This window comes from Alosa sapidissima, chromosome 17, assembly GCF_018492685.1.
Source record: "Alosa sapidissima isolate fAloSap1 chromosome 17, fAloSap1.pri, whole genome shotgun sequence".
Taxonomy (NCBI): domain Eukaryota; kingdom Metazoa; phylum Chordata; class Actinopteri; order Clupeiformes; family Clupeidae; genus Alosa; species Alosa sapidissima.
In genome coordinates this window covers 32,382,682-32,396,271 of record NC_055973.1, presented here as the reverse complement: position 1 = coordinate 32,396,271, position 13,590 = coordinate 32,382,682, and the positions used below count along the sequence as shown (strand labels likewise).

The following is a 13,590-nucleotide window of genomic DNA, read 5'->3' as shown; positions in this document are numbered from 1 at the left end:
CTCTACCTATTTTCTATCGCTCTTTCCTTTTTTTAAGAACATGTGATTAGTCACATGAAGAGTGTCTTGAACTTACTCTTTACAACAAGACTGTTTTGTGAGAATACAATTCACTGTAATCCTAGAACCTTGTGAATCCATCTAAAGCGGAAGTCAGAAGAGGACATTTATTTTGACAGACAATCCTTTTGACCAATAGAAAAGCCTGCCTACTCTAGTTCCGCAATGAAAGAGGAAGAATCTGAACCAACCAACTGCTTTCAAAAGAATGACTTGGTTATCAAGGGTGGTTGTGTCGAGACCATATACTTGTGTACGTGCTGTTCTGTGCAACAATGTTGCATTAGGGCGATTCTGGAAACAAGTTAACGTTTTTTCATTTAACTAAACAGTCGTGTCTGGATTCCAACACATGCAAGTTACTTGATGAAAAGAAAAATGCTCACCGATACTTGCAATCCGTAAATTACTGTCAGAATTTTTTTTTCTGCCAGTAAACCAACCTATCATCGTTCTGCCATTCTTTGGCACTTTTCAGCATCTTACAATGAGGTTAACCACGTTTCTTTTGAAAAACACAACGCCAAAGATTGAATATTATTCCAAGTTTTCACCGTCTCCTCTTTCCATCAAACAGTTTTTGGAATTTGGTGAGTAAAAACAGATGCCTTCCAGGCTGAATGCTGTGGCTCTGCCGTTGTTGTTATTGGGACAGGATGGCTGGCTGGCTGGCTGGCTCTCTAGGTTGTGAATGACAAGTAGACATATAGTCGTTTTTGTTCATGTAATAGCGTGAACTATTGCAACAACCAAAAACAAAACTCAGTATACTTTCCCTCCAAAACCTGTTAATCATTTATCTAAGCCTTGAGCCGGTGAGGACCTTCTTTTGTCATCAGACAGCACACTATGGGATCAGGAAGCATATGACTGGGCCCAAGTGTTTGTGTGTGTGTGTGTGAGAGAGAAAGATAGATAGATAGATAGATAGATAGATACTTTATTGATCCCTAGGGGAAATTCAAGGTCACAGTAGCATACAGACATACACACACACATTCACTAACAGCAGAAAAAGTAATTAAAAGTATATCATATAAAAAAACACAACTAAGCAATAAGGACTGTAGAAGATAAAGAATATACTAAAATACAAATTATACTAAATAAAACTTAATCTAAATCAATTCTAAAAAACAGTGTCCACATAGTGGGTGATTAATCAATCAGGTGCGCTTGCAATGACTGAAGCAGGGACTGAGCCTGTGGTCCTCTGTGCATAAGGTAAGGTGCTCTTTGTGAATGACTGTCATGGTGATGGTGCAAATAAGTAAGTCAAACAGTGCAACTGTTAAGTCAGTTCACAAACCATGGTATGTCACTCACTTGTGAAGGAGAGTCATTGTTTTTGGGTAATCATTGACTGACTGATAAGGCACTTGAAGAGAATGCGGAAAGATTGACACTAGAAACCGTACAAACCCACAGTGACCGAATCATTCAGTTGATAGAGGACAAACAATTTGCTGCAATCCTCTGAAATGGCTTATCTGTTTCAGATGGTCCATGTTAGTGCAACATGCCTTCCTGCAGTGCTTGAAGTTTGTTTGCCAGACTAGCATGTTTCCAGTGGCGTGACTAATGGATGATTGATTTAATCATCTTTCCTTTTGTGCCTTTTTGCACAATTAGATAAGTAAACCTAAATAGAAAGAGAAGATGACCGGTAAGGCAGTGTGTGGATAAGATGACCGGTAAGGCAGTGTGTGGAGCAGATGACCGGTAAGGCAGTGTGTGGGTAAGATGACCGGTAAGGCAGTGTGTGGAGCAGATGAATGAATTTGTTGGTCTTGGTCACGCTCCAAGTTAATCCAACACGGGACTAATGCCCTTATTCACACCTAGGCTTTCACACGGACGTGCCGGTGGTCACACACATGGCTGTGGCACATGGATGTTGCGCTGACTGATCAATGAGCAGGCCCACATTCGCCCCGTCTATCCAGCCAGCCCCATCCCCCTCCACCATTGTACACATACACATTGTACACATCGTACTTGTGTAGGCTTGCGCCAATATGTCAGTGTTAGTGAGTCAGTGTGTGAGTAAGAACCTGTTGGGTGTGATTCTCTTCTGCCAAACGTCTTCATTTACCCGCTCTTGTCTTATGTATGTTTATATTTGTTTGTTTGTCTCAGGGAGGGATAATGCTTGTGAGAAAACCTCGTACATGTTCCTGCGGAAGGAGCTGCCGGTCCGACTGGCCAACACCATGAGAGAGGTCAACCTGCTGCCGGACAAGCTGGTCAGCCAGCCCTCGGTCAAACTGGTACAGAAATGGTGAGTATGCCCAGCTAGCCATAGTTATGCTATGCGGTACCCTTCCTTTCACTGCTATCTAAACTAAGTGAACGCAACTAGAAACCGTGAACGCTTCTGAACACTGGGAAAACGCTCCGTTAGGCATTTTTGTTTTGTTTGTCTTCATGTTTGTCTGTAAGCACTTTGTGCTCAATGCTTGAAAAGTGATATATAAATAAATATTATTGTTATTATATTATTATTTGAACCACTGACTCAGCCCCAGTGGAGGTAGAGACACAGACCAGCTTTTGTTTCCGAGCGAGCTTCTGTTCCAACGTGTGTGTGTGTGTGTGTGTGTAAATGTCATATAGACTGTTGTGGTGCGTCATCCCTGCAGGTACATGCAAAGCTTCCTGGAGCTGTTGGATTATGAAAACAGGAAGCCCGAGGACCCTCTCGCCCTGCATGAGTAAGTGAGCTGGACTAGTTTAGTCAAGTCAAACCAAACGCTGACGCTTTTCAGGGTGAAGCACTTCTTTTGCCAGGGATGCATGCATCATGTGGGTGCACACCCAAAATATGTACAAACAGGCCCAGCTCCAGCTCCTGGTAACTAAAATCTGTGCTGTTAGTTGCTAACATGCCCGCACTGCCCACACCCCCCCCCCCCCTTCCAGACTGGGTACAAGAGTGATGAATGCTCATGCCTTTAGAATTTGTTAAGAAAATAACCAATGACAGGGCACAGAGCAACTTTCCATAACAGGAGGCTCATTGCTGTTGTATATTTAAACTTTTTTGATGTGAATTTCCAGAGAAGGATTTCTAGTTATGGGAATGAAATGAAGGCGATTTCTTGGGAAATGTTAACGGATCACCACTTCTTGGAAAATTGCTCACAGATTGAAATGAGTTTTTTTTTTTTTTTGTCTGTCCGTCTGCTTTGAGATGTTATCTCAACTTGTTCTGTTTACTTTTAGTTTTTTGGAGATCCTCATCGAGATCCGGAACAGGCACAACGACGTGGTTCCCACCATGGCCCAGGGAGTGATCGAGTACAAGGACAAGTTCGGCTTCGATCCGTTTGTCAGCAGCAACATTCAGTATTTCCTGGATCGTTTCTACACCAACCGGATCTCCTTCCGGATGCTCATCAACCAGCATAGTAAGTTAATGGAAATAAAACGCTGCCATGTATACAGTAAAAATAGTCCCCAAAAAGAAGACAGTATTATGGCAACTTGGCAAATAGATAAGCTGGAAAATGGACCATTACTCGTTATAAAATAAATGAACCTCTGCTGTTGTTGAAAATGTATCACTACAGTCAGGCAGGCTGTAGCAGTGTGTCTAAAGCAAGTGTCACTAGAACAAACTCTACAGTCAGGCAGGCTATAGCAATGTGTCTAAAGCAAGTGTTTTACAGTCACTAGAACAAACCTGTCGTGTGTCCCGTTTCCACAGCCCTCCTGTTCGGGAACGACACGAACCCCGCTCACCCCAAACACATCGGCAGCATCGACCCCACCTGCAATGTGGCGGATGTAGTCAAAGATGCCTATGAAACTGCCAAGATGCTGTGTGAACAATTTTATCTTACATCCCCTGAACTTAAAATAGAAGAGTTTAATGGTAAGTTCTTGCAGTCTTCACATTCTTGCCAACTTTAGCTTTCAGGAATTCCTTGGACAGCAACCCACGGGACTGCATGTGTATTTAATTAGTGGTTCAGGTCAGTCTTTGTGTTGGCTGAGTTGTAATTACAAAGCCCGTGCCATGTTCCCTCTCTGCAGCCAAGGCCCCTGGGACGCCCATCCAGGCGGTGTATGTGCCCTCCCATCTCTTCCACATGCTCTTCGAACTCTTCAAGGTGGGTGTGTCACGCAGGCACAGCGGGCAGATACCAGGCCTGCAGTCGATTAAAACAATCCAGGCCAGTTTCCCGCAAATGTATGAAGTCAGACCGTTTAGCCTATAGCTAGAGTGTAGCTAAATGGGAACTATAGGCATAATAACTGATCCAGTCCACCTCCAGTGAATTATGCTAAGCTAACTGGTCTAACCCACTACCAGTGAATTATGCTAAGCTAGGCTAATGGTGTCACACTGGGTTATTGCACGCACAGAGAAGAGAAGGGTACATTCCGTGAGTACACTGTAAAGAAAAAAAGAAAAAAGCCTCTGTACCCATGTTCTGAAACGGGAAACAAACAAATTAGAGGCAGCCTGTCCCCCAAACAAAAACAAAACACTGTGGAGTTTCTCTGTGATTACTGAAGGGAGGGGTGAGCTGCTTCTCTGGTGTGTTTTGTTTGGTCCTTGATTAAAATATAATGTACATTGTTTTGGACAAAATTGTCTGCTAAATATAAACATAAACAAACGTGACCTCATCTTCAATCGCTGACTGCACCTTTAACGATATTTCCACAGGAGAGGGGTGTTACCAGCAGGTCAACACTAGCCTGACGAGCCAGACCCACATTAAAATGTAGGGTCTGGGGACTCACCGTTGGCGGTGCTCAGTCCGAGGGGCGAGATAATCAGTTGTCTTTCAAATTCCCTCTGCACGCAATAGGACAGCGCTACAATTCATGAGTCCCATGCGTTTTCCTATCAGCAGAGCTAGTTGGCTAGTTCAAACTTTTGCCAACTTAAAAAAAGCTTAGCTTGTGTCACACTGTTCGCCAACAGCAACATCCATCTTCTTTGTTTTCAAGTAGCAGGGAATTCAAGCCGAACCGTTGCAACTCTGCCATCAATCATTATGTTAAGCCCGCCTAACGTCTCTATACATGATGTGATTGGCCCTATCGAAGTTTAATTTTTCCAGCTCGCAAGCCAACGGAGAGTTGCTAGACTAGCCCTTGCTGCCGCTAGGGTGCGTCTAGATTTCTAGGCTAGTTCAACACAGGTTCCTGTAAGAAATAAACATTATAAACTAATAAACTAAAGTGACCATCAACTGTTTCTTTTGTGACCTGACCCTTATTTTCAGAACTCCATGAGGGCCACAGTGGAGACGCATGAGCACTGTAAGGAGGGACTCCCCCCTGTGAAGACTAAAGTTACTCTGGGAAAGGAGGATCTCTCCATCAAGGTGACCACACTGATGGACTGAAGTGAAGTGAAGTGAAGGAAAGAATACAGTAATAGATAGATAGTTTATTGATCCCCAAGGGGAAATTCAAGGTTTCAGTAGCATACAGACATCACACACAACATGCACTTACAGCAGAAAAAGTAATATAAGTATATAAATATAAAAAAACTCCACTGCATAATAGAGACAGCAGAAGATTAAAAAAATACTAAAAACTAAATAAAATGTCCACATAGTGTGCAAGTATGAGGCTCTTGCAGTGATAGGGCAGGGACTGAGCCTGTAGTTCCATATGCATGGTAAGGTGCTCTATGAGAGTGTGTCATGGTGATGGTGCAAATGAGTAAGTCCAACAGTGCAAGAATAAAGTCTAGAGACCAGCATAAAATAAATATGGACATATAAGAAAATAATGTAGACAAGTAATATAAAAACGATATCAGTGCAAGAATAGGTTGAAGTAATAGGGTTGCAGCCATTGGTCAAGTATTGAATAAAAAGTATTAAGCATTATTATTAATAGCATAATGTTTATGCAAAGACTTTGATGCACAGCATGTGTGTAGAAGCGCTGTATGTATGGCCACCTGCGCTTTTTGTTGAGTGGTTTTATGGAGTTGTTATCAGTACCATGCAGCAGACATGCAGGGATTTTAGGAGTCGTCATCATGGGGTATCACCATATCGTTACACCTCACTCGAAGTCCCAGAGGATTTCTGAAAGGAGACCATTAGGAAAGCCTCCGGCAATATTAAAACATGGATGGTCTGACTTTTTTCACCATTGCTATAAAAACAGCTGGTTTGTCACACCTGCTGAAGGTGTAGCAGAGAAAAATAGATTTACCTGAAGTTATTTATTCATTAGCTGTCTGGAATGTAGTGATGATTCTTATGTTTCTTAGAGTGTCAGCTCTATCGTCAGACATGCAAGTTAAAAATGAGACTTTAATGTTATATGGTATTTTCAAGTCAAGGTCATTCAGTTAGAAGATAACCACCCAGTAACCCATCAGCCTTGTACTTTACAGTAGCCTGCGCTGGACTAACACCTAGGCTACATTTGGCCTCTAAATGTCCGCCTGAACTTTTCAGATCAGTGATCGAGGAGGAGGAGTCCCGCTGAGGAAGATCGACCGTCTCTTCAACTACATGTACTCCACGGCACCCACCCCCAGCTTGGAGCCCGGCGCCCGAGTGGTCCCTCTGGTAACAGAACACTCCGCTAGCGCTAACTAGGGCCTATCTAATGCTAACAAAAGCCCTGGCTAATACGAAGCTCTTATCTGACACACACAGACTTCAATAAAAGCATTCCTAATGCTGTTGCAGTAGCTGGTGGGAAGTTTGTGTTATTGACACTGTTTTTTTTTATCTATTTATGTTTTCTGCTGGTAGGCTGGCTTTGGCTATGGCTTACCGATATCCAGACTGTATGCACGCTACTTTCAAGGGGACCTGAAGCTGTACTCCATGGAGGGAGTGGGAACCGATGCTGTCATTTACCTTAAGGTATGAATATCTCATTAATTAATAGTTTAACAGATCATTTACCTTAAGGTATGAATCTCTCATTAATTAATAGTTTAATAGATCATTTACCTTAAGGTATGAATATCTCATTAATTGATAGTTTAGTAGATCATTTACCTTAAGGTATAAATCTCTCATTAATTGATAGTTCAATAGATCATTTACCTTAAGGTTTGAATCTCTCATTAATTAATAGTTTTAATAGGAAGGTGAAAAACATATAGATCTCAGAAGTGATAGTGGACAGATTAGACCAGAATTAGATGCATTAGATGCACCAAGGCATATGCAGACAGAGAGTATAAACACAAATACAGTCTCAAAAGACATGAAGAACAAATGTTTGGGAAATGTAATGTAGTGGAACAACATGCTGTATTTAAGGCATTCGTTGTGACAGATTTAGGGGGCACTTTAGTCCCTCACAAAATCACAGGAATGTCTGAATCCCAAACTCATCCCTGAGGTCTCAGCCCTGAACCCTCCGAGACTTAACTGATATCTGTTGGTGAGTGATCAAGTTTGCAAGGCTCAAGTGTAAAGGGTTCAAAATGCTAATGAAACGCACCTGTGACCCTATCCTTAAACTGATAACACCAACAACGTGCTGCACACAAGTTTCTGTTTCCGTTTTATGGCAGCTGTTTACTGATGTTTTATGGCAGCTGTTTACTGATGTTCCATGGCAGCTGTTTACTGATGTTTTATGGCAGCTGTTTACTGATGTTCCATGGCAGTTGTTTACTGATGTTTTGCAAGCTTCCAGCCTCCCTTTGGGTAATCCTGTGTTTCACGTCACAACACAAAGACTCGTTGGTAGTTCCCTTAAGTAATGCTGACTTGGGGAAAGGCATAGAAAGGGTGTGAGTGAGTCATCATCGCAGCCGGACAGCCCTAGGCCCTTTACGCAGTTTGCAGGAACACGCATCTGTCTGTCAGTCTATGAGGGGAGAGATTGGGATTCAGCCAGTGTATACTTTACTTTGTCAAAGATACATTGACTTACATGGTTTAAGGGTGCATGTGAGGACTACAGGCATCATGTGATTAGGTTGGGCATATAATGTAACAAAACTGAGCCAATCAGAATTGCAGCTGGTAATTTATTCAAGTTCTTCTTCCTAACACACTCTCTTGATTGGTTCCTCACTGCAGGCCCTGTCCAGCGAGTCGTTTGAGCGCCTGCCTGTCTTCAACAAGTCCGCCTGGCGTCACTACCAAATGGGCCCAGGGGCGGACGATTGGAGCAACCCCAGCAGAGAACCACGAGATGCCTCCAAGTTCAAGGCCAAAAGATAACGCTCCTTCCCTGTCCACCCCTTTCCCAACTCCATGCAAACACTCCACACTCTTCCTCCCCCTGCTCTCACTTCCTGTTAGCTTAGTTTCAGCTGCTATAGCAACTCGTCAACCAACCAACCTGCACTCCAGCAGTCCTTCCTGGTGTGTCTGAGAGTAGTAGTGATCCCCAGATCTCTCGCCCACTGCAGTTGCTTTCCTGATGATGTAGACGGTACATCGGCTTCCTCATACCTGATTGTCCAGCATGAGACAATGGTTACGCCGCCCCCTAGTGGTCTTCTCCCAGTACAGCAAAAGGGAAAGCCGCCATTGTGTGGCAGGGATGAGAGGGCATGGGGTCTCTGTTCATGGTGCCGCATAATGGGGCTCCTGTTTGACTCTCCACCCCCCAACCCCCACCCCCCTGAGAAAGTAGGTTGGTGTTTCAGCTGAGAGCAACAAAAGGACGTTTCAGTGGAAGCTGAAATGTCCAGTCACCCGTTACCTTGACGACCAGTCCTAGGCCCAGTGATTGCTCACAGCTAGCTAGCTCACAGTTGAGGGACCCCAGATGAATACAAGAGAGAAAAGAACACATACCTTAAAGTGTACTTAGGTACCATGGGAACAAACATTCTGAAAGAAACAACGTAACATTAATATATATATATATATAGAAATGATTTTTTTTTGTATTTTAAAAGAGGTCTGGTTAGTTAGAGCATGTGTGTTTATTCTGATGTGATTAAATTAAGAATTTAAAGGACATCAAATGTCTAAACTTTAAAAGTAGTTACAGAGGATTGCACTAAATCATGTAACATGTCAATTTAAAAAACGAGGGAGCAGATTTTTGCAGTGCAGGGAAGAAAACGATTTCTTTGAATGCAGAAAATTAGACAGGTATGCACCTTCATGAGCAATACTGACCCCCGTGCACCCTGTGTTGAAGGCAGGGACGCAACAAGAGTGAAAACTAAGGACCTACGGAACAATGCAAGTCATGCTTTCAACTCTCCACTCACCACCCCTCCCATGGGGCAGTTCTCCAGCTTTCTGCTCTTTTCAGTCATTACAGGGTTTTTTGGAGTTGGAGCAATGAACAGAATTCTTGGGAATATCCTTTTCACTTCATTATTTTTAAATACTAAAGGTTGTTTTGGGGCTTTTTTTTTGTCCTTTTTTTAACTGGATCAATTCATGTTTTTCTTTTGTTGTTGTGTACATTTTTCTTCAATGTCCAACACACAATGTTTTTTTCTGTCAGACTTCTTATTTATGGAAGGGGAGATTAGTTTATTGAAATGATTTTAAATTTTTGTTATTGTCATATTTGTGTTTCATATGCCGGCCAGTGGTTACTTAGAGATTTAGAATGTGGGCTGGTGAAAAAGTGAGGTTTTCTACCCACAGTGCATCACTGCCCAGGGGTCGTGTCTAACACTAGCAATCAAAGATTCTAGAGCGCTCTGTTCTAGAATCTTTGCTAGCAACCCTTTGAAACGGATCTGAGCAGAAGTCCATTTCGTTGTCATTCCAGTTATTCCGAGTGTAACCAGTTATTCCGATAATATCTGAGTGTTCTGTGTATCTCAGCAGGAGGTGCCTTCTTCCTTCAAAGCGTGATTCTGGACCAGCTCTGGCGCTGGTTCTGACTTTGCACCACACTGGGCCCAGTTCTGGCCCAGAATCAGCGGTCTCCTAGGTGACCCTCCCGTGTGTGTGCAGCCTCCTTAGCCGAAGGCTTCAAAGGAACATACGTTTTTTGGAACGTTAGCTTATTAGCCGTCTACCCCAGAGTTATACATGCCCTCCTCTTCTCTGTGCGTGCAATGGAATGGGTTAAACCAGTTAAAGCTAAAAGGAAGCTATAGGCTTAGGCTAACTGGTCTAACCCACTACCAGTGAATTATGCTAAGCTAACTGGTCTAGCCCACTACCAGTGAATTATGCTAAGCTAACTGGTCTAGCCCACTACCAGTGAATTATGCTAAGCTAGGCTAACAGTGTCAGCCTGGGTTCTTGCAGAGACAGAGAAGAGAAGGCCAGAGACGGAGTTCCCACCTGTATGTTCCAAGCTCATGTTGTCAAGAGAACTATATATTATTAGGTGAGGATTAGTATATCTGAAAATATGTGAAAAGGATAATATATACAAGATTTCTTTATTTGTAAATTGTCATCTCTGACTGGTAGAGATGCCAATCAAGCACTTTGTTTGCCATGGATCCTGTTGCGTGTAAGAAATGTTTCTGTATCACATACACACACACACACACACACACACACACACACACACACACACACACACACACACACACTGAGAAGGTACAGTATGAAAGAGTGTGTTCCCACTTCCTCATTGTTATTGTAGGCTTGGCTGCAGGCATGGCCGACATTACAACTATACTTTGGTATAGTTGGTGGGTGTGTGTGTGTGTGCTGTAGACCTTTTCATACGTGTACCTCTATATAGCCTTGCAGTCTAAGCATGGCATAATGTCTGCCCATCATCACAAATACGGACACACACAGACAGTTCAAAACCTTTGTGGTATTAAATGGTTGAATGGCAAAACCATTGTACTCTATTAGCTGTCATTAAATCAAACCTCTATTAAAGAATTCCACTATTGAAACCATTCTGTGTGTGTGGTTCTTATTTGAAACGTGTGTGTGTGTCTCATTTGACAAACTAATGGCCACTTGTGGCCACTCTGACCACTCAGGCAGACAGCACCCTCCATATTTATTGGCTCCTCTGTTAAAAATGACTGAAAACAGATATAATATATATATATATATATATATATATATATATATATATATATATATATATATATATATATAAATAAATATTTTAGCGTTTTGTCTTTGTATGAAAATGATGAGGAAAAATCCAACCTTGAAGGGAAGCAAATTTATTCTGAGAAGAAGACAATCCTTATGAAGAATTAAATAGTTTTAAAGGGACACCATGCAAGCTTGATGCTTTTTCTCTACGAAACCCCCTCGCTCGGTCTGAAGCTTTTTTCCTTTTCTTTGCATCTTCCGTCAAGGGTTTTCGCTGCTTCTTCACTGGCTCTGCCATTATACACACGTTTGCAACAATCGCTAGAGTTTCGTTAGCCTGCCTCTGTGCTGTATGCAGGATGTAAACTGATCCTGCTTCGGTCGGCGGGTAGGATACACCGAACTTGCAAGTGGGATATTCTTCTTACAGGCAGTAGGGGCGGGCGAGAGAGTCTTCACTCGCCCTGTAATGAGTCATTTTACTATATACCAACTTACGAAGATGATTAATTAACACGAAAACATTGCCTGGTGTCCCTTTAACAACAAAAGTGCCAAAATTATTGGCACCCTTTCAAAATCTTATAAACAAAATGTAATATAAATCTTTTTTACCCTCTTTAACATAACTTTCAGTGTCCCGCCGGCGGGACGGTTACCCCTTTCCTCCACCTCCCCCCAACATTCTAAATCAATGGTATGCACCATATTGCTATGTAGCATAGTAATGTTATACACCATTTCAAAGCTTTGACTCTTGGGAATCCAAAAATGACAACTTTTTTCATGTACAATCTGTATAGTGCTTTACATTCTTAGATTAATCTTATTATGTCTCAATTAAATTTGATCCAAAATGCCCTCCTCCCCCCCTTCCGCTTTTGGTGCTACTCTGACTTCTGGCTGCAGTGTAGCTGCAGCACAATAAGTAGATGCAACATATTGGGTACTGAAATATTCAAGAATCCATAGAAATTGAATCTTCATGTTGTGTTATCCAATATTAGTTGTACAGATGTATAGTCTATCTTATACACACTCATTGAACCAACAAGGTAAATGCAAAAATAGAGACATTTTTGTAATCATTCCATATTTAGTGTAGTCATTCCATATCAGAATCCCTGAAGTATAATCCAAATACAAGCATGAAACCTCAAAGTGTAACCTTTCATTTGAGACCAGGATTATGCTTCTACACAAAGGGGTTCATGTGCAGTAAGCATTTGATTGTCAGTATGCATTTTGGATAACAAAAAGTCCTATGGGGAGTATCCATAGGCATTTTACAAAACGCATGGGCATACCTTGGCAAATAATAGTCTAAAGCACTCATATTTTCATTCTATATTGATCTACTTTTGCACACAACTTCACAAGACCTGGTGCTAGGGCTCAGTTGTGTTTCTAAGGGATATCAAGAGAGCTAGAGGGCTGAAATGTGGTCAGTTCAGAGATGCTTGTAATCCGGCAGAAAGAAAAAAAACTATATTCTAGCCTCTGTAACTCTTTGTGAGTACATCACACATTTATTTTGACTGTTTCCTACGAAAACTAGAGGTTCTCAGCTTTCTATAGAGGTCCAACATTTGATGGTAGGCCCCAGAAGAGGGGGGAACAATGCCCTTGTAAATAGGCACAGTGCAATTTCAGGCAAAAACTTGAAATTCTTTTTGAGAGTTATGCTGTTAGTCAGAGTGTTAATGATCTTTCAAGCAGTAGTCCATGATTTCCTGTTTCAGTAAGGTATGAAAATAGTCACACAGAGGTCGAATGCCCTGGTCATTCTTCAACATGACTACAGAATACTCCAAACAAGGGGAAGGTGGTGCATTGACCTTGATGAGTCAGGAAATGGGTATGAAAACAGATACTTGCCTGAAAATGCCCACATATATAGTTAAACAATAATTAAGAGCTGTTACGCCTGCAATGTTAATGCCTCGGTAATGTGTAACCCATTAATTTCAACTTGAGAGAGAAGTAAAGACAAAGGGGAAGCAAATGTACGAAGTGAATGGAATGCTTTATGGTTCTAATCAAATGGAACTGTTTCAAATTTGCCTGGAAATTGACCCATGTTTGTCCCTACCCTAGGCACAGTCAGTAGGATGATCATAGAGGCAAAACCCCCCTTCTTTCGGGAATCCCCTTAGGTCACTGTTACAGATTATTTAAAACCCATGCCAGGAAAAGCCTTTCTTGTCATTTAATTAATATAAATGGCTGGAGTTGCTGAATATTGGAGTTGCTATCCGGTCTGTAAAGAATAGGAGGAAGTAGGAAGTAGCCTACTGTAGCATTAAGAATCACTGATCAATGTGACTGGTTGGGCTGGACCAATGATTTCAAAGTTAATGCATACTGTACGCCCATTATGATGCTGGTATATTGGAAACATTTCCTAATGGAGGTCTGGATGCCTCTGACACTAAAAGTGGGTCGCTCATGGTTGGATAATCCAGTAGGTCGATGATCCAAAACGTATGTCCAGATCGGTTTACTGAACACAAAATCAAGTTCCCTCATCAGCTCCCTATTCCAGTGGTTCTTGGTGACGTCTTGCTACCCCCTT

At 42.0% G+C, this 13,590-nt stretch overlaps 1 protein-coding gene across 1 annotated transcript; it reads left to right on the top strand.

Annotated features, from left to right (window-relative positions):
- The first annotated feature begins 273 nt into the window (after positions 1-273).
- On the top strand, positions 274-10,864 carry pdk3a (pyruvate dehydrogenase kinase, isozyme 3a). The gene is made up of 10 exons (XM_042068269.1): positions 274-650; positions 2,200-2,341; positions 2,703-2,774; positions 3,286-3,470; positions 3,770-3,937; positions 4,099-4,175; positions 5,304-5,405; positions 6,504-6,617; positions 6,807-6,920; positions 8,097-10,864. Exons 1-10 carry the CDS (start codon positions 548-550, stop codon positions 8,238-8,240), a joined length of 1,221 nt encoding a protein of 406 aa, XP_041924203.1. The 5' UTR covers positions 274-547; the 3' UTR covers positions 8,241-10,864.
- Positions 10,865-13,590: the final 2,726 nt, after the last annotated feature.

Coding starts and splice junctions, on each gene's coding strand:
- pdk3a (XM_042068269.1), top strand. CDS start 548: ATGAGGTTAACCACGTTTCTTTTGAAAAACACAACGCCAAAGATTGAA. Junction 3,938..4,098: donor TAAAATAGAAGAGTTTAATG/GTAAGTTCTTGC, acceptor CCCTCTCTGCAG/CCAAGGCCCCTGGGACGCCC. Junction 6,921..8,096: donor ATGCTGTCATTTACCTTAAG/GTATGAATATCT, acceptor TCCTCACTGCAG/GCCCTGTCCAGCGAGTCGTT.